This window comes from Mercenaria mercenaria, chromosome 13 (genome assembly GCF_021730395.1).
Source record: "Mercenaria mercenaria strain notata chromosome 13, MADL_Memer_1, whole genome shotgun sequence".
Lineage (NCBI taxonomy): Eukaryota > Metazoa > Mollusca > Bivalvia > Venerida > Veneridae > Mercenaria > Mercenaria mercenaria.
The window spans coordinates 27026577-27053719 of NC_069373.1; the positions used below are offsets into that span (position 1 = coordinate 27026577).

At 37.6% G+C, this 27143-nt stretch overlaps 1 protein-coding gene across 9 annotated transcripts in view; it reads left to right on the forward strand.

Moving 5' to 3' along the window:
• LOC123529252 (traB domain-containing protein-like) overlaps positions 1-14622 on the forward strand; it is a 210904-nt gene extending 196282 nt beyond the window's left edge. For 5 of the 9 annotated variants that reach the window (XM_053521376.1, XM_053521372.1, XM_053521370.1 and 2 more), the window contains 2 exons: positions 8566-8668; positions 12738-14622. In XM_053521376.1, the coding sequence (XP_053377351.1) occupies positions 8566-8668; positions 12738-12746 (112 nt within the window). In that variant the 3' untranslated portion in view covers positions 12747-14622. Of the gene's footprint in view, positions 1-5470; positions 5553-5825; positions 6010-8565; positions 8722-12737 lie in introns of those variants that run through there. The other 4 variants (XR_008366702.1, XR_008366703.1, XM_053521375.1 and 1 more) reach the window with 4 other exon arrangements.
• The last annotated feature ends 12521 nt before the right edge of the window (positions 14623-27143 follow it).

The window sequence follows — 27143 nt, forward strand, 5'->3', positions numbered from 1 at the left end:
GCATGGTCTTCTTTAAATATTTTTCAAAGAATTGAATTCCATACAGAACTCTGGCCGCCATGGCAACCGAAAGGAAAAACTTTAAAAACCTTCTTGTCTAAAACCACAGTTAATATTTGGTATGTAGCATCATCTAGTGGTCCTCTACCAAGATTGTTCAAATTATCCCCCTAGGGTCAAATATCCCCCTTGGGGATCACATGGTTTACATAGATTTATATAGGGAAAACTTTGAAAATCTTCTTGTCCAAAACCACAGGTCCTAGAGCTTTGATATTTGGTGTGTAGCATCATCTAGTGGTCCTCTACCAAGATTATTCAATTATCCCCCTAGGGTCAAATATGGCCCTGCCCTGGGGGTCACATTGTTTACATAGACTTATATAGGGAAAAACTTTGAAAATCTTCGTCAAAAAAAAACAGGGCCTAGGGCTTTGATATTTGGTATGTGACATCATCTAGTGGTCCTCTACCAAGATCAAATTATGCCCCTGGGATGAAAAGAAACCCGCCCCGGGGGTCCCGAGTTTTACATAGACTTATATAGGGAAAAAACTTTAAAAATCTTCTTGCCTGAAACCACAAGACCTAGGCCTTTGATATTTGGTATATAGCATTGCCTTATGGTCCTCTACCAAGATTGTTCAAATTATTACCCTGGGGTGAAAAGTGGCTCCACCCCGGGGGGTCCCAAGTTTTACATAGACTTATATACGAGGGGTGTTCGAAAAGTATCCGGAAAAGTTTCATAACATTTATTTATATGGTTATTAGACTGAAAATTCTAAAAGTGATACTTTGATATATTTTGTACATAATCCAAAAGAAAACATGATACATTTTGCACTAATGCAAAATCTACTGTCACTGTAGCAACGTCGGGTGACGTTGAGCAGGGCAAACTATTCATGACGGGAATATGGCATCTGAAAAGCCTGTCTGACACCTCTAAAATCTTTTTGAAATATTCGCCTTTGCATGATACACATTTCTCCCATTGTCAAAGGATGACCTGAAATGCTCCTTTGGAATTTTACGGAGTGTTTCCCGGACAACGGTGGGTAAGTCATCAACATCAAACCTACTGCCACGCAGCTCTGATTTCAGGGTCGGAAAAAGCCAGAAAACGCACGGTGCTAGATCAGGAGAATATGCAGGATGCTTCACTGCAGGGCTCCGTAAATTTTGATAACTCAATCGGTCCGAAACGAAAATCCTGACATCGGCGCTACCCCACCCACCGCATTCCCAATATTACATATTTTGTAAAACGTGATAGGGTAAAAAAATAAGCATGTCATGCATTAAAACTGAGTTACCAGTCACCGCGCGTTACCATACAATGAAGACAGTTATTCAGTGTTATGTGTGATCGTTACTTTGTTTAAATTTCGATGTTTTTCCGAGATAATACGAGGCATTGACACCGTGTGCGTAACTAGTCTAAAAGCCAACGCACGTGACTTCGATACCGTATACACGGCAGATACTTTGTGATGTTTCCTCATTCTTTGACGGAATTCTATAAAATACAATGCGTCAAAGTGAGTTACAGGACACATATTCTCTGCTAAACAGCCTCAGTATTTAAAGAATACTCTGCCACGGACCGAATGTGTACGTTATTTGAACGCTGAGATCGAATTTCCCGCATGTATAGTACCAAAACGTCACGCGGGTTGGCCACGGATATTTCATTTCACTTACGTTGTACTTCAGTAAGCAACTACATTTTATAAAGTTATATGTTCTCTTCTGATGTAAACAAAATTTTGAAACGTTTTTTAAAAGACCGATTTGATAAACAGTGCCACTCCGGTTTTCTTTATCATTCGTGGTTGCCCGTCCATTTTTTTCTTTTTTGTACAGTGGGGTTGCAAAGACGATTTTCTGCATTTGTTTCAACTGGAGCCCCAACAAATGAATCATGTGATTTTTTCAAATGGAGTAAATATAAAAATTATTTTTATCGGTTTTCCATGTGATGTCTCATTAAATCAAAGACCTATAATGTACAATTATAGCTCTTTGATTAAATGTAGCGACCATTTGTTTGTTACCGTGATCAAACATAGCCTTTTGAAATAAACCATCCGTCGGATTCTAAATAAAAGAAGTGGATCCCCGTCGAAATGATTTGGATCCAGTCAGAAACGTTAGGAAACCAGTCAAAAATGTTTAATACACCGCAGTCGGCTGTCTGCAAACATTAAAGGATGTGCTTCGCGAGCACTGATTGCGTCACGCGCTAATTACGGCCCGAATATCAAAGTGACAATCAGACCGATTGACACATTTATTGATTATCTGAAGGTGCGACCAACAATTTTCTACTTGGCAGGTGATCGTGTATTGAGATATCAGACCGAAATTAATACTTTTCTTCATTTTTACGGGACCGATTTTTCGTTTTTTTTTTTCACTTCACGAATCGGTCTGAAAAGTCAAAAATCGGTCCAAAACCGACAAACCGGCAAATTTCCGAAGCCCTGCTTCACTGTGTCAATTCCCAACTCTCTCAGTGTTGCTTTGGAGACCACAGAGGAATGGGACAGTGCATTGTTGTGATGTAATAGGAATTTGCCATCAAGTTCCTTGCTTTCTTCTTCACTGCTCGTACCAGATCACGCTTGATAACCTGAAATTGTGATAAAATTATCGTACATGGCATCAAATATTTAGTATAGCAATAAAATACATTTTCATATATACATGTATCAACATTCAAGTTCTACAATTACATTTGAATAATAATTTGCTGTGACCGTCTGCCCTGCTGGTACCGCATGACACAGAACCACGCCTCTCGAATCAAAGAAGATGATGAACATTAGTTTCCTTGTTGAGCGGTTCACTAAGGCCTTTACTGGTGATGGTGAATCTGGATGTTTCCACATGCATGAGTCTTTTTTATTTTCTGGGTCATATACACTAATCCATGTTTCATCTGCAGTGATTATCGAGTTCGTGAAACGATAGCCATGGTTAAGATACTGCCTAAGAAATGACTTGGCATCTTCGACTCTGTGATATTTCTGTTCAAGTGTTAGAATTTGAGGAATCCATCGAGCGTATACCTTAGACATGCCAAGCTCCCTAGCCTTCTTTCACTCTGCAACAACTCCCTAATTATACCCCCACCAGACATGTTTGGGGGGAACTATATAGGAGTCAGTTTTGTCACGTCCCGTCCAGTGATGTCCCGAAATCTATATCTCAGTTATTACTAAATGGATTTGATTCAAACTTAAAATAGATGTTCCACCTTATTGCCCACATCATGTGACACAAGGTGCATAACTCTGACACCAATTTTTTATGAGTTATGCCCTCTTTTACTTCGAATTTAAGGTTAATTTTGATGCATTTTCAGTATATCTGAGTTATTACTGAATGGATTTGATTCAAACTTAAAATAGATGTTCCACCTTATCACCCGCATCATGTGACACAAGGTGCATAACTCTGACACCAATTTTTCATGAATTATGCCCCCTTTTACTTAGAATTTAAGGTTAATTTTGATGCATTTTCACTATTTCGCAGTTATTACGAAATGCATTTGTTTTAAACTTGAGGTAGTTGTTCCACATCATCACCCACATCATATGACACAAGGTGCATAACTCTTGCACTAATATTTCTGAATTATGCCCCCTTTTTGCTTAGAATTAATATACTTGTATAGTGTTTTGATACACTTTATCTGTACCTCTCTTATTATTTGATATTTTTTAACACAGATTCAAGCTATTGTGCAATATTCATCCACCATTGGAGTCATTAAACACTCCAGAGACAGTTCTTGACAGATTTAAATGTTGTTGGTACACAGGTGTGACAAATACAGGTAAAGTTCGACTTTGTCTACAAACCACCAATTTTATATGTAGTTATGGCCCCTTTGCAACTTAAAATTTGTCAAACTCATGGTTGCTGGACAATAACTTACAAAAGGCTTGACAGATTTAGATAAATTTTGGTACACAGATGTAACATCATAAAATACTGGTCAAGTTAGATTTAAATTGCACCTTCTTGTGGCCATGTCTTATGGTTGCCATTCTTCTGTGACAAGACCGTATTGTGGGGGTATTCATCACTCCTGTGACAGTTCTAGTTTTGTCTGCTTTTCCTGACGTCGTGCATGGGCGTCCAGATCTTGGGCGGTCTGCAACATCATGCAAAGGATCCTTCTTGAAGACATTGAACCACTCATATATGCTGGTTTTCTTCATTGAATTTTTGCTGTAAGTGTCCATGATTATGGAGAGCGTGTCTGATTTTGTTTTTCCCATTAATACACAGAACTTTATGGAATATCGCTGTTCAAGTGCCATACTGATGGCTTCAGCAAGACGAATGTTCTCTACTTCTGTTGTTTACGGAAATGACGTCAGATTTCAGCCCATAACGTTGCGCAGAAATTGACAAAAGGGCACGAAAGATTCACATATATTTTGGGCAGTTTTTGACGTGGAGAATATGTCTTTATGTACTTTAAAGACACATAAACACTTGACATGTTTCGCGATTTGCTGAATTTGCCCCGCTCAGCGTCACCCGACATTGCTATAGTGATGGTGGATTTTGCATTAGTGCAATTTTTATCATGTTTTCTTTCGGATTATATACAAAATATATCAAAGAATCACTTTTGAAATTTTTATTCTAATAACCATATAAATAAATAAGTTACTTTTCGAACACCCCTTGTAGGAAATTTTGTTTAAAAATCTTCTAGTCTGAAAGTTCAAGGCTTAGGCCTTTGATACTTGGTTTGTAGCATTGCCTAGTGGTTTTCTAACAAGTGTTCAAATTATGCCCCTGGGGTGAAAAGAGGCCCTGCCCCGGGGGTCACTTGTTATATGAGTTATATAGGAAAAAATACTTTAAAAATTTTCTGATCATATTTCCTAGGACTGTTTTATTATAATTACCTGTTGACCCCAAGTAATTAGGCATCACTTGACTGTTACCTTGACCTGCTGACCTACTTTCTTGTTTTTATGCCCCCGCCGTAAAATGGGGGGGGGTGCATATAGTGTTACCCCTGTCCGTGTGTGTGTTTGTCGGTGTGTTTGTGTTTCGGGAAAGGGTGATGTTCGTGTCCGGTCCATAACTTTGACATGCATGATCCGATTTCAAAATAATATGACACAAATAATAAGCATGGATAGACGATGTGTCATGCGCAAAAAACCAGGTTCCTAGCTCAAAGGTCAAGGTCACAGTCTTCGGTTGAACTTAGCCAATTTTCACTACATATATACTGATAATGTGGTCTTCGTATCCAGTCCATAACTTTGACATTCGTGGTCCGATTTCAAAATAATTTGACACAAATAATAAGCATGGATAGACGATGTGCCATGCGCAAAACCAGGTCCCTAAGTCTAAGGTCAAGGTCACACTTAGAGGCCAAAGGTCACATACAAGAATGACTTTGTCTTGAGCATTTCTTCTTCAGGCATGGAGGGATTTTGATGTAAGTTGGCTCAGTTGTATACCCTCATGACACAGAATGTCATGCTTAAGAACCAGGTCCCTAGGTAAGAATTACTTCCCTTTGTTGTTACTATAAATAGCTTATATTATAACTTTTTTATTACTGGTGGTAGAGGAAAAAACAAGACCACTTTTCTGTAGTACAACATGAATGTTACATCAAATTTTGAGAAGTATTTTAACCTACCTCTACCTGGTAAGGATTTTTATGTGGACTTAAGAATTTTTTGTTTTTTTGTTGTTTTTTTTTGTTAAGATTAACTTCCCTTAGTTGTTACTATAAATAACTTATGCCACTGACCTTTCTCATGTTGCAGGGGCATCCATGTCTGTGACACATATCTGGTTTAAGATACAGCCTTGAAAATTCGATGACATATACAGTTTTGCGCACAGATCTTAACACTGACTATCAGTGACCATGAATGTGACCTACTGACCCACTTTCTTAATATTTTAGTATCAATTTGACATTTGAGACTTGTAGCTCATATTACTCAGGTAAGCGAACCAGGGTCATCATGACCCTCTTGTTTAAAATACAGCCTTGAAATTTGGATGTTGTATACAGTTTTGCACACCGATCTTAAAACTGACTTTCAGTGACCATGAATGTGACCTACTGACCTACTTTTTATGCCCCCGAAGGGAGGCATATTAGTTTTCAACTGTCTGTCCGTTCGTTCGTCACAACGTAAACTTTTTGCATGAAGGCACTTTACTCGCGAACCACTGCACCCAGGACCTTCAAACTTCACATGCTGATAGTACTTATTGAGTATACCACCCTACTGACTTTGGGGTCACCAGGTCAAAGGTCAAGGTCACAGGGGCCAATGTTAACTTTTTGCATGAAGGCCTTTTACTCGCGAACCACTGCACCCAGGACCTTCAAACTTCACATGCTGATAGTACTTATTGAGTACACCACCCCTACTGACTTTGGGGTCACCAGGTCAAAGGTAAAGGTCACAGGGGCCAACATTAACTTTCTGCATGAAGGCACTTTACTCCTAAACCACTTCACCCAGGACCTTCAAACTTCACATGCTGATAGTACTAATTGAGTACACCACCCTACTGACTTTGGGGTCACCAGGTCAAAGGTCAAGGTCACAGGGGCCAACATTAACTTTTTGCATGAAGGCACTTTACTCACGAACAACTGCACCCAGGACTTAAACTTCACTTGCTGATAGTACTTATTGAGTACACCACCCCTACTGACTTTGGGGTAACCAGGTCAAAGGTCAAGGTCACAGGGGCCAACGTTAACTTTTTGCATGAAGGCTCTTTACTTGCGAACCACTGCACCCAGGACCTTCAAACTTTATTTGCTGATAATACTTATTGAGTACACCACCCCTACTTACTTTGGGGTCACCAGGTCAAAGGTCAAGGTCGCAGGGGCCAAGGTTAACTTTTTGCATGAAGGCACTTTACTCGTGAACCACTGCTACCAGGACCTTCAAACTTAATATGCTGATAGTACTTATTGAGTACACCACTCGTACTGACTTTGGGGTCACCAGGTCAAAGGTCAAGGTCACAGGGGCCAAGGTTAACTTTTTGCATGAAGGCACTTTACTCCTAAACCACTTCACCCAGGACCATCAAACTTTACATGCTGATAGTACTTTATGAGTACACCAACCCTACTAACTTTGGGGTCACCAGTTCAAAGGTCAAGGTCACAGAGGCCAACGTTAACTTTTTGCATGAAGGCACTTTCCTTGGAACCACTTCACCCAGGACCTTCAAACTTCACATGCTGATAGTACTTATTGAGTACACCAACCCTACTGACTTTGGGGTCACCAGGTCAAAGGTCAAGGTGCTGCGGGGGCATTTGTCACCATTAGTGACAGCTCTTGTTTAATATTTAAGCGTCAGTTTGACATTTGAAACATGTAACTCATATTACTCAGTTGAGCGATCCAGGGTCATGATGACACTCTTGTTTTTTATGCCACCGAAGGCGGGCATATTAAAATCGCACTGTGCGTCTGTCCTTGTAAATTCTTGTCCAGGCTGTAACTCTGCCATCAGTAAAGGGATTTTGAAATAACTTGGCATAAATGTTCACCATAATTGGCAACATGTCATTCGCAAGACCCAGAGCCCTAGCTCCAAGGTCAAAGTAACACTTAGAGGTCAAAGGTTAACAATGTCTGTTTCGTGTCCAGTCCATAACACTGCCATCCATGAAGGGATTTTGAAATAACTTGGCATAAATGTTTACCATAATGAGACAACATGTCATGCGCAAGATCCAGACCCCTAGCTCCAAGGTCAAGGTCACACTTAGAAATCAAAGGTTAACAGGGTCTATTTTGTGTCCGGTCCTTAACTCAGCCTTATTTTGAAATTACTTGGCATAAATGTTCCCCATAATGAGACATGTCTTGCGCAAGATCCAGACCCTCAGCTCTAAGGTCAAGGTCACACTTGGAGGTCAAAGGTTAACACAGTCTTTTTCTTGTCCGGTTCATAACTCTGCCATTGATGAAGGGATTTTAAAATTACTTGGCATAAATGGTTCCTATATTGAGATGATGTGTCATGCATAAGACACAGATCCCTAGCTCCAAGCTCAAGGTCACACTTAGAAGTCAACGGTGTTTCTTGTCTGGTCAATAACTCTGCCATTTATCAAGGGATTTGAAAATAATTTGACACAAATATTAACCATATTGAGAAGGTGTGTCACGCTTATGACCCGGGTCTCTTGGATCAAGGTAAAGGTCACAAAATGATGTGTGCTTTTTTGCTCAGACAACTGTAGCATTTTTGGGCATGCTTCAGGGGCATTTGTCACTGATTGTGACAGCTCTTGTTTAACATTGAAAATTTAGTTTCTTGTGTTGCTTGATACAGTCTGTCAGTATCCCCTCCCCCTCCCCCTGACAAGCATGCACACACACACACACACAAGCACGCATGCACACACACGCAAACACATGTGCACACATGCAAGCAGACACACGCAGCACACACACACACACAAAGGTTTCATCATTGATCAGTTTTAGACTAAATATGGTTTACTATTTTCAGCTCACCTACCAAGTGTAGTTGTTGGTGTGGTTGGGATGGGACATGTCCCTGGTATAATGGAGAACTGGGAGAAATTACAGTACAATATGAAAGATATTATGACGTAAGCTGTTATTATTTGATCTGCCTTTCCAGTACGATTTGTCGAAGCAGCAGGTAGATAGCTTCAATATGTCCCTGTTGTTTTACCTGCAAGGAAAAATACAAAAATGATAACAGAGTTGTTTTATGTATGTATAATCATCAGTATTAATTGTACAGAATTTCGTAAATATAGACATTAACCAACTTTTAAAGTTACTTGTTAAAGATAAATTGGGCGTTAGCTCATTTTACAATATCATTGCAAAGGTAAATAAAATTTCAGTACCAAATAAATGAATTCAGACATTAGGACATATTTCAGAATTAGAATGAACTGCAAAGTCTAGAAATTTTTTTACTTTTTACCCTCTAGAGATCACAATTTTGACCCAATCTTATTGAAACTTAGAATATTACCCTTAAGTTCATTACTGGGTCAGATGGTACAAAAACAAGGTCACTAGGTCAGTTAATAGGAAAACCTTGTAAACACTCTTAAGGCCACATTTTCTACCTAATCTTCATGAAACTTGGTTACCTAAGGTCAGAACTTAGGTTCACTAGATCAAATAATAGAGAAACTTTGTTAACACCGCAGAGGCCACATTTTCTCCTTGAGTATCCTTGATCTTTATAAAACTTTGAACTGAATTCGAAACTCAGAATGTTTGTCTTCTTGAAGTCTCGGTTAAGTTTTTAACTTGATTACCTTGATCTTAAACTAGGTCACTAAGTCAAATCACAGATAAACATTGTTAAGATGCTAGAGGCCACATTTTCAACTTGATAATCATAAATCTTTGTCAGAGTGCATCAAAGTAAAAACACCAGATACCACCTTTTCTGCTTGTTCATTATAAATCTTTATCAGGATGTTTATCTCTGTAAAATTTTAGGTCAGATTTGAAACTAAGGTCAAAGACAAAATAAAATTACTGTTATTTACATTTGGTGTTTTTTCGTGTGTTCCACTTTCTTTCTTATGGTTTAAGTTTATAAATTTTTTGTTTTGTTACATTGTATGTTTCTATAAAATCTAGGTCAGATTCAAAACTGGGTGACATAGGTCAACAACTAAGTCACTAGATCAAATCTTTGAGAATGAATTAATTATCTACCTGATTTATATAAAATATGGTAAGAATGTTTGTCTCAATTGAATCTAGTAATACCTTCAAAGAAGGAGGGGTATATTGTTTTGCAGATGTCTGTCGGTTAGCCAGGATCCGTAGACCATGCAATCAGTTTCTGGATGATAACTCAAGAATGCTTGGGCCTAGGATCATGAAAGTTGATAGTGGGGTTAGTCATGACCAGCAGATGACCCCTGTTGATTTCAAGGTCAGTAGGTCAAAGGTCAAGGTCACATTGACCCAGAACAGTAGAACTTTTTTTGCAAAATAACTAGAGAATGCTTTTGTTTAAGATCACATTTGATATGGAGGTCACTTATGACTGGTAAATGACCCATAATTCTTAGTCTGAGGTCAGTACGTCAAATGTACAGTGCACAGTGACCAAATAATTTTTGTTCCTTCTGCAGTTACTGAATGCATCAAGAGGGGTATTTCGTGTTCTATGAGCCCTTGCTAGCTCGTGCTCAAGGGTGAGCTATTGTGGTCAGTGATTGCCTGTCATCCATCGTCCGTCAACATTTTCCTTTTAACAAGATCTTTTTAAACCACCAGACTAATTTTGATGAAACATTCAAAAATTATTCAAAGAATAGAATTCCATACAGAACTCTAGTTGCCATGGCAACCAAAAGGAAAATCTTCTCAGAAACTGTTAGCCGTATTTCAGAAATACTTTGTAGAAATGATCTCTAGGTGACCCAAATTGCATATGCCGTAAGTTCGTAAGTGGGTCATGTCAGGTCAAAAACTAGAGCACTAGGCCAGATCAAAGGAAAATCTTGTTAACACTCTAAGTTTTAAACTCATGAGAATTGGTCAGAATGTTTGTCTTAATGATTTCTAGGTCAAGATTGAATCTGGGTCATGTGGGGTCAAAAACTAGGTCACCCATTCAAATTAATGGAAAAGCTTGTTAACACTGTAGAGGCCACATTTATGATCCTATCTTCATGAAACTTGGTCAGAATTTTTGTCTTGATGACCTTTAGGCCAAGTTTAAATCTGGGTCATGTGGGGTTAAAAACTAGGTCACCCGGTCAAATCAAAGGAAAAGTTGTTAACACTCTAGGGGCCACATTTTTAGCTCACCTGTCAAGGTGAGCTTTTGTGATCGCGCAGCGTCTGTCGTCCGTCCGTGCATGCGTAAACTTTTGCTTGTGACCACTCTAGAGGTCACATTTTTCATGGGGTCTTTATGAAAATTGGTCAGAATGTTCACCTTGATGGTATCTAGGTCAAGTTCGAAACTGGGTCACTTGCCTTCAAAAACTAGGTCAGTAGGTCTAAAAATAGAAAGACCTTGTGACCTCTCTAGAGGCCATATATTTCACAAGATCTTCATGAAAATTGGTCAGAATGTTCATCTTGATGATATCTAGGTCAAGCTTGAAACTGGTTCACATGCCCTCAAAAACTAGGTCAGTAGGTCAAATAATAGAAAAACCTTGTGACCTCTCTAAAGGCCATATTTATCATGGGATCTGTATGAAAATTGGTCTGAATGTTCATCTTGATGATATATAGGTCAAGTTTGAAACTAAGTCAACTGCGGTCAAAAACTAGGTCAGTAGGTCTAAAATTAGAAAAATATTTTGACCTCTAGAGGCCATATTTTTCAATGGATCTTCATGAAAATTGGTCAGAATTTTTATCTTGATGATATCAAGTTCAAAACTGGGTCACATGAGCTCAAAAACAAGGTCAATATGTCAAATAATAGAAAAAACGACGTCATACTCAAAACTGTGTCATGTGGGAACAGGTGAGCGATTCAGGACCATCATGGTCCTCTTGTTCATTTAATCTTCATAAAACTTGGCTCGGCGATATATGACCATTTTGTGTCGATTCGCTGTAAAACCCAACTCACTCATAAAACTTGGTCAGAATGTTTGGTATCATGGATTTCGACTCTGGGTCATGTAGGGTCAAAAACTAGGTCACTTGGTAAAATCAAAGGAAAAGCTTGTTTATGCTCAAGAGGCCACTTTTTTTTGCTCCAATCTTCACAAAACTTTGTCAGAATGTTTGTTTTCATGAAATCATGGACGAGTTTTAATCTTGGTCATGTGGGGTCCAAAACTAGGTCACTAGGTCAAATGAAAGAAAATGCATGTTTACACTCGGGCCACATTTTTTTATCCAATCTTAATGAAAATTGATCAGAATATTAAATTTTGTCTCCATGAAATTTCGGACAGGTTAAAAATTAGCTCCGGTTGAGTAAAAAAACTAGGTTACTAGGCCAAATCGAAGAAAAAAACACTTAGAGGCCACATTTTGCTCCAGTCTTCATAAAACTTGGTCAGAATGTTTATCTCCTTGAAAACTCAGACAGGTTTGAAACTGGATCATGTGGTTTCAAAAACTGGGTCACTAGGTCAGACATGTTTGTTGTGTTGTGTTACTCTGGTGAGCGACCTAGGGTCATCATGGCCCTCTTGTTTGTTTTTAGCTCACCTTTTCCAGATAAATGAGGTTACTCTATCACTTAACAGATGTGCAGAACTACTGTAAGCTGGTGCTAGGGGGCAAGAGGTGTTGCACATTTCATTACCTCTCTTGAACAGACTCCATCAAACCAAGGCTGCTATTATTCTGCTTGGTTGCATTCTTTGGTTCCAAAGGTTCTTTTAACAGATTTTGCCCCATGTGGTTCTGGGACAATCTATGTATGAAAAGAATTGGAACCACTGCCTTACCCTTGCATGATCGTAAGAGGTGACTAATAGGGTCTTAACACTTGGTTTTGCTGTAACTCTGTGATTCCAGCAGGTATGCAAATTTTGATTCCATACCTCATGTTTTTATTTCGATGTAAATGAGATGTGAAACCAAAATTTTAGTCCTGTTTGGCGCCATATAACCTATACTGTGTTGTGCGCTGTAAAACCAAAATAAATAAATAAATTTAACAGATTTTATTACTGAATAAGTGTCTTTATTTTTCAGGGTTCCTGAGGAAGGATACTTGCCTAAAGTACTTCGTTTCGGATTTAGACTTAGTTTTCTAGGAATCTTTACATTCGCTTGTTGGAGAGTGTATAGATGGGCAACACCTATGATCACTTGATATATTGTCTTTAGCTAGTTCTTTAACTATATTCTTCATCTTACTGGAAGAATAATCACACACTGCTTTTCTGAACACATTACTATGTAATAATTCTACAAGATACACAGAGAACTATTCGAACTTTTGAAATCATTTAGTGGAAGATTTGGCTGAACTGTGTTCATGACAGTATGTGTCTTCAGTCTTTGAAAACTTCACATCTGTGTGTGATCTGCATGTGTCTACAAGCTTTACATTTGCATGTGTGCACAGTCTTCACATCTGTGTGCCTGCAGTCTTTCATCTGTGTGTGTCTGCACTCTTAAAATCTGTGTTTGTCTAGTCTTTGTATATGTTTGTATTTGAAGTCTTCACATCTGTGTGTGTTTGCAATATTCACATTTGTGTGTGTCTGTAATCTTCACATCTGTGTGTGTGTGTGTCTGCAGTCTTCACATCTGTGTGTGTCTGCAGTCTTCAAATCTGTGTGTGTCAATCTTCACATTTGTGTATCTGCAGACGCATATCTTTGTATGTCTACAATCTTCACATTTTTGTGTGTCTGCAGTCTTCCATCAGTGTGTGTAGCTTTCACACCTGTGTGTGTCTGCAGTCTTCCATCAGCAAGTGTCTGCAGTCTTCATATCTTTTTGTGTCTGCAATTTCAAATGCGTGTTTGTCTGCAGTCTTCCATCAGTGTGTGTATGCAGTCTTAACCTCTTTTTGTGTCTGCAGTCTTCACATCTGTGTGTGTCTGTAATCTTCAGGTCTGTTTTCATCTGCAGTCTTCACATCTGTGTATGTCTGCAGTTTTCACATCTGTGTGTGTCTACATTTTTACAGCTGTGTGTGCCTGCAGTTTTCACATCTGTGTGTGTCTGCACTCTTCACATCTGTGCTGTCTGCTGTCTTCACATCTGTGTTTGCAATCTACACATCTGTGTGTTTCAGTAATTTTCACAGCTGTGTGAGTCTGCAGTCTTCACATTTGTGTGTGTCTCCAATCTTCATACATGTGTGTGCTTGCAGTCTTTGCAGTCACATCTGTGCATGTCTGCAGACTTCACATCTGTACCATATATTTTTCTTTGATGATGACGGTGTGCATCTGTAGCTCGCCCGCTAAACTCAATAGAGAGAAGGCAAATCTATGGATCATGAGTTTGTTCCTCTGATGGGGGGTATGTTCTCTGTGACGATTTGATGAAAGATATTGTGTCTGAAATTATTTGTCCTCCACCTTTGATTCATGTAGGGAAGTTGGTGGTATAGTTCAGTATTTTACCTTCATTTTGGTATGCAACACATCATGTTTATTCTTCAGAAATGTGGAGAAAAAACATGTTAAAGCAGGTCACCCCTTCACTCCTTAGGGTGTCCTTAAAAAGCGTCAAAGACGGGATAATTAGTGCTATCCCTGGTTCAAAATGTCTGCTAGACTTTGCCAATACTGTCTTCAAACACTTCACCTAAATTCCAGTATGTTTGTTACCTACATATTTGGTCAGTGAAAAATAATTTGGGTGAAGTGTTTGAAGATGTACAAAGAATGTCTAGCTAATGCTTTGTGGTGAAAGCATCCATTTTCTTGTCTTTGATTAGAATCTATTAAGTAACAAGTGAATGAAGTATTGCCATGCAATACAAGTCCCCTACAGGAAGGCATCTAATTTTCTCGACTGCAGTATAACATAATGTCAATAATGTATAAACAATATTGTAATATATAAACAAATATGTTGTAACACAATATTTGGATTAAAATTTGCATATACAAATCTCTACAGTTGTAGATTGTTTCATAACATCTATAAATATAAAAAAGTATTTAATTTCAATTCTGAATTTGAAATTGGTGGAAAAATATGAGAAAAATGCAAAAAATCATCATATGAAAGGGAAGAAATTCTGAAGAAAATACACCAACAATTTTTAGCTTGAATATATGAAGTATGGAGAGTTGTCCTACTCGACCCAGCGCCGGCATCTGCACTTTGGTTCAACTTTTGATGCACTTTCACTTTGTCTCTGTAATTACTTGATGGATTTGTTTCAAACTTAAAATACTTATTCCTCCTCATCACCCACATCATATGGCACAAGGGTCATAACTCTCACACCAATATTTCATGAATTATCCCCCTTTTTACTTAGAATTTCAGGTTAAAGTTTTGATGCACTTTCACTTTGATCTCAGTTATTACTAAAAGGATTTGATTCAAACTTAAAATAGTTATGCAACATCATCACTCTCATCATATGACACAAGGGCCATAACTATTGCATCAATATCTTATGAATTATCCCCCTTTTTAGCTCATCTGATTTTTTGAAAAAAAATGATGAGTTATTGTCATCACTTGAGCGGTTGTCGGCGTCTGCGTCGGCGTTGCCTGGTTAAGTTTTATGTTTAGGTCAGCTTTTCTCCTAAACTATCAAAGCCATTGCTTTGAAACTTAAAATACTTGTTCACCATCATAAGTTGACCCTGTATAGCAAGAAACATAACTCCATCTTGCTTTTTGCAAGATTTATGGCCCCTTTTGTACTTAGAAAATATCAGATTTCTTGGTTAAGTTTTATGTTTAGGTCACCTTTTCTCCTAAACTATGAAAGCTATTGCTTTGAAACTTGGAATACTTGTTCACCATCTTAAGCAGACCCTGTACATCAAGAAACATAACTCCATCTTGCTTTTTGCAAGAATTATTGCCACTTTTGGACTTAGAAAATCAGTTTTCTTGGTTAAGTTTTATGTTTAGGTCAGCTTTTATCCTAAATTATCAAAGCTATTGCTATAAAACTTGCAACACTTGTTCACCATATAGCTGACCTGTACAGCAAGAAACATAACTCCATCCTGCTTTTTGCAAGATTTATGGCCCCTTTTGGACTTAGAAAATATCAGATTTCTTGGTTAAGTTTTATGTTTAGGTCAACTTTTTCTCTTAAACTATCAAAGCTATTGCTTTGAAACTTGCAACACTTGTTCACCATCATAAGCTGACCCTGTACAGCAAGCAACCTAACTCCATCCAGCTTTTTGCAATAATTGTTGCCCCTTTTGGACTTAGAAAATCATTTTCTTGGTTGAGTATTATTTTTAAGTCAACTTTTCTCATAAACTATCAAAGCTATTGCTTTAAAACTTGCAACAGTTTTTCACCATCATAAGTGGACACTGTACATCAAGAAACATAACTCTATCCTGCTTTTTGCAAGAATGATGGCCCTTTTTAGACTTAGAAAATCATGGGTAGGACAATATTTCTATTATACAAAAAAAATCAGATGAGCGTCAGCACCCGCAAGGCGGTGCTCTTGTTTTACTTAGAATTTCAGGTTAAAGTTTTAATGCACTTTCATTCTGTCTCAGTTATTACTAAATGGATTTGATTCAAACTTAAAATAGTTGTTTCACCTTATCAGCTGCATCATATGACTCAAGGTCCATAACTCTGGAACCAATATTTCATGAATTATGCCCCCCTTTTACTTTGACTTTCAGGTTAATTTTGATGCATTTTTACTATATCTCAGTTAGTACTAAATGGATTTAATTCAAACTTGAAGTTGTTATTCCACATCATCACCCACATTATATGACACAAGGTGCAAAAAGCATTCTTGCACCAATATTTCATGAATTATCCCCCTTTTTGCTTAGAATTTTACTTATTTAATGTTCTTTATCTCTCTTATTGATACTTTTGACACAGACTCAAGCTATTGTCCAATATCTTCATTCTTACTGGAGTCATTAAACACTCTAGTGACAGCTCCAGCTTCCTCAGATTTGCCCAGTTTCACTATCTAGCATAGAAATGGTCTAACGTGCTGTCTCCTGCGACAGCTCTTGTTTAATTGGGTCCATATGACACATGAGATTATATAAAGATATTTTACAGACTGGACAGGAAAAGATCAATGTTGACTTTTGACATTCAGCTGTGACCTTGACCTTTGCACTAGGAGTCTGGGTATTGCACATCACATATTGTCACATTATGGTAAACTTTTGTGTCAAGTAATATTAAGATCCCTTAATTGATGATGGAGTTATGGACCAGAAAGGAAAAAATATCCTATTGACCTTTGACAGTGACCTTGACCTTTGAGTTAGGGATAAGGGGTTGCGTAAGACAAATCTTATTATGGAAAAAACATTTTTGTGCCAAGTAATATTAAAATCCCTTCATAGATGACAGAGTTTTTGATCATACAGGAAAAAACCCTATTGACCTTTGACCTCTAAGTATGGCCTTGACCTTTGAGTTAAGGGTCTACATGTTGCACATGACACATAATCTTTTCATTGGGTACATTTGTGCCAAGTAATATTAAAATCCCAGTAAGGATTATCAAGATACAGACCGGACAGGAAAAAGCCCTTTTGGCCTTTGACTTCCAAGTGTGACCTTGACCTTTCAGCTAAGGGTCTAGGTTTTGCACAAGACACATTTTCTCATCCAGGGCAATATTTGTGCCATCTGATATTTAAGTCCTTTTTGCATGACAAAGTTAGAGACCAGACAGGAAAAAAACTTACTGACCTTGACCTTTAAGCTAGGGTTCTGGGTGTTGCGCTTGACACCTTGTCTCATCATGGGGAACATTTATGCCAAGTAATATTGTAATCCCTTGATGGATGACGAAGTTCTGGACCGGACAATAAACAGACCCTGTTCATGCCATGTTAACATTTCACTGTAAAGTCTGACCTTGATCTTTGAGCTAGGGGTCTGAAAGTTGTGCATAACATATTGTCTTATTATGGGGTACATTCATGCCAAGTAATATTAAAATCCCTTCATGGATGGCAGAATTATGAATAAACCCTGTTGAACTTTGACCTCCGAATTTGACCTTGAACTTTGGACTAGGGGTCCGAATTTTGTGCAAGACACATTGTCTCATCATGGGGAACATTTGTGCCAAGTAATATTTAAATCCCTTGATGAATGATGGAGTTATGGACTGGACACGAAATTCTGGACGGACAATGACGGACGGAAAAGCGCAATCCTATAGTCCCCAAAACTGGTTTTCAACCAGTAGGAGACTAACAAGGAAATTATATGCAAAAATGTTACCCGAATTGCACAATTTTCCCCTTGTGCAAGATACCAGTACGTGACATGGGCCTGCCACCCTGCCCTATATACTGTCTACACATGGTGAGATAAAAAGATTCATCTAAAACCCTTTCAATACTGTACAGAGATGTTACAGAGACATGCATAAACACGCAGACGGAAACCATTACCATAATTAGTATTCTTCTACAGAGAATAGAGGCTCTGCTCTACTCTTTTTTAAAGGCTTATTCTGATTTTGCAGTTGTTGCAGGGGTTTTCCAATACAATTTTCGCAATGTTTATAAACATTACATTTAAGGTTGATCCACACCTTAGGAACGGAATGTAGAAGTTTGACGGAAAATTTGGCTCAAATATAGATCAAACACCATATTTTCAGAATGTATGTATCTTTTTCGATTTTACCTTGTGTGTTCTTGTTAAAAGCGCCACCTGGTGGCACCCGATTTTTCACATCGATTGCTCGTTTTTCTGTCATAATTTCACTAATATTTTGGCAATTTCATTTTTTTTTTTTCGATTGCGCATTGAGTTGTCTGTTCCAATGTATTTGACAAAATCTTAAGGTTTCGATGGAGGCCTTGAGAAACAAAAATCAAACAACACCAAATCATAGAAAGAAAGAGTTGTTTGACATGAAAATTGAACAGCATGTAAAACATGTATATTACTTTACGAAACAAGTGTCAGTATACTGATATAAACATTGAATTCCTGAAAAGGGCTGCCTAAAGGGGCTCCACTTCCGGACAGTTAAACGCCTTTAAAAACTCACCATTTTCAAAGAACAGTTACACATGTTTGTTTTGATGCATTTGCAGTAGCGTGCGAGTGGTGAAATTTCGCATAACAACGTGGAACACAGTTTTCAGCAATTGTTTATCTTTATTTCTTTACAAATGGCATTCATTTACAAAGGGAGACAACTGTTCCCGATTATTTTAAATACAAATGGCATTCATTTTCAAAGGGAAACAACTTTTTCGGATTATTTTAAGTAATCTTTGAGAAAAAGTTGTCTCCCTTTGAAACCTTAATGTATTTAGTGCATTAGAAGACCGTCATTTTTCTGAAAACAAATTGGCAGATGCCGAAAGCATTATAAAATTTGTACGTGCAAATGTAAGAATATTGTCCTATAACTTTTTTTCCGTGCGGTCAAAGTGTTTTATATTTTTAAACAGTCTGCTATACTGTGTCCGCTCTTTAAAATTATCAAATGAAAAAGGCATGTGTTCTCGTTGGATTTTTTGCTAAAAAACTTTGAAAATCGTAGTTAATGCTGAAAACCGTGACGCGTTAAGATTGTAGAAACCATGATGTCACCGTGCTAAATACTTCCGTTAATACAGTGTAATAGAATACTGTAAAATTTTTACTTGATGAAATTGTTGTTTTTTAGGTGAGCTTTTGTGATCGCCCTGTGTCCATCTTCCATCCGTCCGTCGTCAACAATTTGACAACACTCTAGAGGTCACAATTTTGGCCCAGTCTTAATGAAACTTTGTCAGAATGTTACTCTTAATAAACTCTTGGATAAGTTCGATATTGGGTCATCTGGGGTCAAAAACTAGGTCACCAGGTCAAATCAAAGGAAAAGCTTATTAACACTCTAGAGGTCACAATTTTGGCCCAATCTTAATGAAACTTGGTCAGAATATTACTTTCAATAAAATCTTGGAAGAGTTTGATATTGGGTCATCTGGGATCAAAAACTAGGTCATCAGGTCAAATCAAAGGAAAAGCTTATTAACACTCTAGAGGTCACAATTTTGGCCCAAGCTTAATGAAACTTGGTTGGAATGTTACCCTCAATAAAATCTTGGACAAGTTTAATATTGGGTCATCTGGGATAAAAAAAATAGGTCATCAGATCAAATCAAAGAAAAAGCTTGTTAACACTCTAGAGGTCACAATTTTGGCCCAATCTTACTGAAACTTGGTAAGAATATTACTCTCAATAAAATCTTGGAAGAGTTTGATATTGGGTCATCTGGGATCAAAAACTAGGTCATCAGGTCAAATCAAAGGAAAAGCTTATTAACACTCTAGAGGTCACAATTTTGGCCCAATCTTAATTAAACTTGGTCGGAATGTTGCCCTCAATAAAATCTTGGACAATTTTGATATTGGATCATCTGGGGTAAAAAACTAGGTCATCAGATCAAATCAAAGGAAAAGCTTGTTAACACTCTAGAGGTCACAATTTTGGCCCAATCTTAATGAAACTTTGTCAGAATGTTATCCTCAATAAAATCTTGGACGAGTTCAATATTGGGTTATCAGGGTTCAAAAACTAGGTCACAAGGTCAAATCAAAGGAAAAGCTTTTTAACACTGTAGAGGCCATATTTATGACTGTATCTTCATGAATCTTGGTCAGAATGTTAATCTTGATGGTCTCAAGGTCCAGTTTGAATCTGGGTCATGTGGGGTCAAAAACTAGGTCACCAGGTTATATCAAAGGAAAAGCTAGTTAACACTGTAGAGGCCACATTTATGACCATATCTTAATGGAACTTGGTCAGAATTTTGATCTTGATGATCCATAGGTCAAAATCAAATCTGGGTCAGGTGGGATCAAAAACTAGGTCACAAGGTCAAATCAAAGAAAAAGCTTGTTAACACTAGAGGCCACATATATGATTGTATCTTCATGAAACATAGTCAGATTGTTAATCTTGATGATCTTTAGGTCAAGTTTGAATCTGGGTCATGTGGGGTCAAAAACTAGGTCACCAGGTCAAATCAAAGGAAAAGCTAGTTAACACTTTAGAGATCACATTTATGACCATATCTTTATGAAACTTGGTCAGAATGTTAATCTTTAGGTCAATCGGTCAGGTGAGCGATATAGGACCTTCATGGCCCTCTTGTTTCGAAGTTGAAACTGTCTGCCTCAAGTTGTAATGCACACATACTCGCCAACTCCATATATATATATATAATATAGGAGATGTTTATTTCTTGATTTGTTATGTGCCGAATTTTCAACAGTATTTTAGTTATGTACCTGCTGGCAGTTAACTTGAACAATATTCCTGGATTCTGTACCAGTACTAACATGTTCTCCGCAAGTAACTGTCAACTTCTTCACATGAATCTCAGGAATCAGTGGTGGGGGACGGATGATCTTAGACACAGTCTTCAATCAAATCGACACGTAGAGGGAATATTTATCTCTTAAAGTAGTAACTGACCTTAAAATAAATATCAAAACTTTTGTTAAGAGTACATGTATACTTCAGCTTTATTTCAGAAAAAAATATAAATTAATTGCTATCTTTCTATTTGATGCTGACATAAAATACTAGGCCCGTCAGAAATGCTTAGCAAGGTTCTGAGCACTCTGCTTGTATGTGAGAGAATGACTGAATAAAACAGCGAATGCGTTCGTGCGTGCTGTAGCTTGTAGTGAGTCTGTTTTTTTTGGAGTCAATTTGACCGTTGGTGTCTATGCTTAAATCTTGTGAAGCTTTGCTGATTTACGGCCCCTCATAGCAAAGGAGTGTGTGGTAAACTACATAAACAAAGGACTTGTAGATTTCTTGGAGTAACGGTCTGAAACTTGCTTAGCAAAGGTAGAAGTGCTTGACGCATTATTCATGTTACACATGAATGATCACCAGTATGGGTAGAACAGCGTAACAGAATTTCATGTGACACATTTTTGATACGCACCTCATGCACACGTCAACATTTCTTCAAGTAATAGGTTTGAAATGAGCATTTTCGCCCGCAAGGGTAAAAACGTTTGACAGACTTTTCATAAGACACAATTTTATGCTCATCCCATTCCTATCAATACGCTTTTAGGTGGGTGGGGCGAATTTTTGTTACCTGTATCAATTTACCATCGCACAGAAGATGAATACTTCGTTTCAGTTTCATAAAGTTAAACATTTAACCCATCGGATTCAAGGTCAAACTTCAAGGTCGGTCATATGAATTTTGCTACTTTCTTGTGTATTTAATGTGTGAAAGACGAAATACATTAAATAGAGCACTGTGTACTGTGCAAGGCGTCAAGTTACCTATATTTACCTATATTTTCCTATATTTTAGCCCTCTACCTATAATAACCTATAAAATCCTGTATTTTGCCAAAATACCTATAATCTGGAAATTTTGTGGTAAGCAAGGAATACAAAGGTCATTCAAACCATTAAAAAAGAAGTAATTCTATGTTTATTGAGTTTATAAATATGCTGTTACCTTTTAGGCATTGAAATTTGTTTTCCTTTCAGGTGTAGCGACCCTGCCCAGCCTAGCTTTAGGAAAGCTTTAAGTAATGGAAGTTCTTTTTAGCCCACCATCATCAGATAGTGGGCTATTAAAATCACTCTGCGTCCGTGGTCCGTCCGTCCGTCCGTCCGTTAACAATTTCTCGTTATCGCATCTCCTCAGAAACTACTAGGGGGATTTTGACCAAACTTTGTCAGAATGATGTATTGGTATCCTAGTTGTGTCCCCCTGAAAATCAGACTGGTTCAACAATTTGTGAGTGAGTTATGGCCCTTTGTTTATTTCTATAATTTACATAGATTTATATAGGGAAAACCTTTGAAAACCTTCTTGTCCAAAACCACAGAGCCTAGGGCTTTGATATTTGGTATGAAGCATTATCTAGTGGTCCTCTACCAAGATGATTCAAGTTATTTCTCTGGGGTCAAATATGGCCCCGCCCTGGGGGTCACATGGTTTATATAGACTTGTATAGGGAAAAACTTTGAAAAACCTCTTGTCCAAAACTACAGGGCCTAGGGCTTTGATATTTTGTATGTGACATCAACTAGTAGTCTTCAACTAAGATTATTCAAATTATACCCCTAGGGTCAAATATGGCCCCACCCTGGGGGTCATATGGTTTACATAGATTTATATAGGGAAAAACTTTGAAAATCTTCTTGTCCAAACCACAAAGCCTAGGGCTTTGATACTTGTAATGTAGCATCATCTAGTGGTTCTCTACCAAGTTTGTTCGAATTATCCCCCTAGGGTCAAATATGGCCCCGCCCCGGGGGTCACATGGTTCATATAGACTTATATAAGGAAAAGCTTTTAAAATCTTCTTGTCAATAACTACAACATTCAAATTTGGACATGTATATTTTTGAGTGGCAAGATGAACCTTGACATGAGTTGACCTTGATTTTGACCTAGTGACCTACTTTCACATTTCTGTAGCTACAGCCTTCAAATTTGGACCACATGCATAGTTTTGTGCACTTGAAAAAACTTAGACCTTGATTTTGACCTAGTGACCTACTTTCACATTTTTGAAGGTACAGGTATCAAATTTGGACCATATGCATAGTTCCGTGTTTCAAAATGAAATTTGACATTGATTTTGACCTAGTGACCTACTTTCACATTTTTGAAGGTACAGTCTTCAAATTTGGACCACATGCATAGTTTTGTGTTCCGAAATGAAATTTGACCTTGATTTTGACCCAGTGACCTACTTTCTCATTTCTCAAGCTACAGCCTTCAAATTTGGACCAAATGCATGGTTTTATGTACCGAAACAAACTTTGACCTTTACATTGACCTAGTGACCTACTTTCACATTTTTGAAGGTACAAGCTTCAAATTTGGACCACGTGCATAGTTCTGTATTCTGAAATAAAATTTGACCTTGATTTTGACCTAGTGACCTACTTTCACATTTCTCAAGCTACAGCCTTCAAATTCGGACCACATGCATAGTTTTGTGTACCGAAATGAACTTTGACCTTAAGATTGACCTAGTGACCTACTTTCACATTTCTGTAGCTACAGGCTTCAAATTTAGACCACATGCATAGGATTGTGTACCGAAACAAACTTTGACCTTGACATTGACCTAGTGACCTACTTTCACATTTTCGAAGGTACAGGCTTCAGATTCGGACCACATGCATATGGAAGATTTGTGTTCTGAAGTGAAATTTGACCCTTGATTTTGACCTAGTGACCTACTTACACATTTCTCAAGCTAAGCCTTCAAATTTGGACCACTTGCATAGTTTTGTGTACCAAATTAAACTTTGACCTTAAGATTGATCTAGTGACCTACTTTCACATTTCTCAAGCTACAGCTTTCGAATTTGGACCACATGCACAGTTTTGTGTACGGAAATGAAATTTGACCTTGAGCTAGTCAGTAAGTCTTGAAATTTGGAACACTCCAAAATGGCACATTGGTGGGCGCCAAGATCACTCTGTGATCTCTTGTTTCAATTAGAATATTTTCCATTTCTTAAAGCTTTCATGTATAAAAATAGGAATAGGAAATGCGCATGTTTTTATTTTGTTTTCAGAATAAACAAGCCTTAATGTTTCATAATTAAGCCTCATAATGCCTGCTAATAAGAGTCAGTTTCGAGATAGGTGGCTATCAGAAGTAGATGGCAATGGACATGAACTGAAATTATGGTGTGTCAAGGGGAAGAGTGACTCTTATGGTCACTGTACATTGTGCAAAACTGACATAAAGTGTGATAATGCTGGACTGAGACAAATTCTTCAACATGCAAAAGGCACTCAACACAAGAAATTAAGTAAAGTTGCTTTCTCATCAACACAAGCTAAACTGAAATTTAAACCTCCAACAGCTGATGAAAACCCATGTTCAACTTCAGAAGGAACAGTCCATGGTAGCATTAGTGAATCACCAGCTACCACCTCAAAGCAAAAGCAAATTTTAAGCTATTCATATGCTAAAGATGATGTTATTTCTGCTGAAGTATTGTGGGCAGCAAAATGTGCCTATTCTAATATAAGCTTTAGAGCCAATGATGGAATTGGAGAAACATTCAAAGCTATGTTTCATTGTCCAATAGCAGATGGATTTAGTATGAGTCGAACAAAATTGTCATACCTCTTGTCTGATGGGTTAGGACCTTCCTTCACCAAACTGTTGCTGTATGATGTGAGACAGTCAAGTAACTATTTTTCTCTTCAATAATGATGAAACTACTCAGGCTCAAGTGAAGAAGCAAATGGACCTTTTAATAAGGTATTGGTCTCCAACGTATGATGATGTCTGGTGTAGGTATTACAAATCCTTGTTCTTTGCTCATGCAGATGGAAAGACTGTTGCATCAGCAATGGTAGAGACTCTTCTTGGGGACACTGTACCAATTAAATATTTAATTGCACTTGGCAGTGATGGACCAAATGTCAACAAAACAATTTTTAGGGAAGTGTCTAAACAAATTAAAGAAACTTCACCTCATTGGGAAGGACTATTGAATGTTGATACATGTAATCTTCATACCATGCATAATGCATTTAGCAAGGGCATTGAAGAGTATGGTCAAGAAGCAGAAGACCTTGCAATAGCCTTATTTGGTTTGTACAAATGCAGGCCCAACACAATATTTTATACTTGTATTAACAATGTACTGATATATGTTGTTAGCAATATGGCTTGGTTTGCCTAATTCCCTGTTAAACTGATTTGAGTACCAGTATTGGTAAAGTTTTGTCTGTTGGTGAATTATTAGTTTATTATGAAAGTAAGATATATGTTAAAATGTTATTTGTTTAAAATCATAAAAGTAGCCACTTTTTCTGTTCCTTTATATTTTATGTTTAATAAAAGAGAGTGCTGGTAGGTGGTGGAGGAGGATAAAACACTTGTCTGACTTGTTTTCTTCATTATAAGCCACCTATATAATCCTATATTTCTGTCCCCCAAATACCTATATTTCAGGATCCTACCTATATTTTTGACTCCCAAAAGCACTTGACGCCCTGACTGTGAATTGTAGTTATGTGCTTGATTAGAAACATGGAAATAACTTGTTATAGATAATCTTCCCTGAAAAATATGATTAGCTATGTCACGTAAGTGTGTACATGACTAAAGAAAGGAAAAGATGTTATATGTGGAGAAGCCCTGTCTGTCCATTTATCCATCTTTCCAAACCATCTGTCTGTTTGGCTGTCCATCAATCAATTTATCCATACTCAAAGTCTGTCCCGAGTATTATATTATTTAGTAGACGTAGGTAAAAGGTTGTTTTAATTTTGTGATTTAGGATTAATTGTTTAATAATTAAATCTACATGTCTAAATGGTTATGTATAGTGTAGTTGTGAATGTCGATGTTATTATTTGTATGCAGATTTTATAAGTAATTTTTATGCCCCTGAAAGGAGGCATATAGTTTTTGAACCATCTGTCAGTCAGTCGGTCTGTCCGCAATTTTCGTGTCCGGTCCATATCTTTGTCATCCATGGATGGATTTTTAAATAACTTGGCATGAATGTGTACCACAGTAAGACGACGTGTTGCTCGCAAGACCCAGGTCTGTAGCTCAAAGGTCAAGGTCACACTTAAGACGTTAAAGGTCATTTTTCATGATAGTGCATTGATGGGCGTGTCCGGTCCATATCTTTGTCATCCATGGATGGATTTTCAAATAACTTGGCATGAATGTGTACCACAGTAAGACGACGTGTCGCGCCAAGATCCAGGTCTGTAGCTCAAAGGTCAAGGTCACACTTAGACGTTAAAGGTCATATTTCATGATAGTGCATTGATGGGTGTGTCGGGTCCATATCTTTGTCATTCATGCATGGATTTTAAAATTATTGGGCATGAATGTGTACCACAGTAAGACGACGTGTCGTGCGCAAGACCCAGGTCTGTAGCTCAAAGGTCAAGGTCACACTTAGATGTTAAAGGTCATATTTCATGATAGTGCATTGATGGGCATGTCCGGTCCATATCTTTGTCATTCATGCATGGATTTTAACATAACTACGCATGAATGTGTGGCACAGTAAGACGACGTGTCACGTGCAAGACCCAGGTCCATAGGTCAAAGGTCCTAAACTCTAACATCGGCCATAACTATTCATTCAAAGTGCCATCGGGGGCATGTGTCATCCTATGGAGACAGCTCTTGTTTATACTGTTATCTAAATGTATTAAAATGAAGTAGACAAATAAAATCAAAGAAACTGCCGAAATTGTAATTGTTTAAATAAATAAATTTTGATAAAATTTGTTATAAATCATAGTGTAGAGATAGTACCTAAGTTTTTCAAATCATAGGTTTGAAGTTAAAAAGCTTTGAAATGAAGAGAAATGTCCATATATTTCTCAAAAACAGAAATATAGACAATATTTTAACCAGAAGTGCGGAGTTATGAGCATTTAATATTTTCATGATAACGAAAATTTTGTGATCAAGGAAATGTAACTCTTCTTG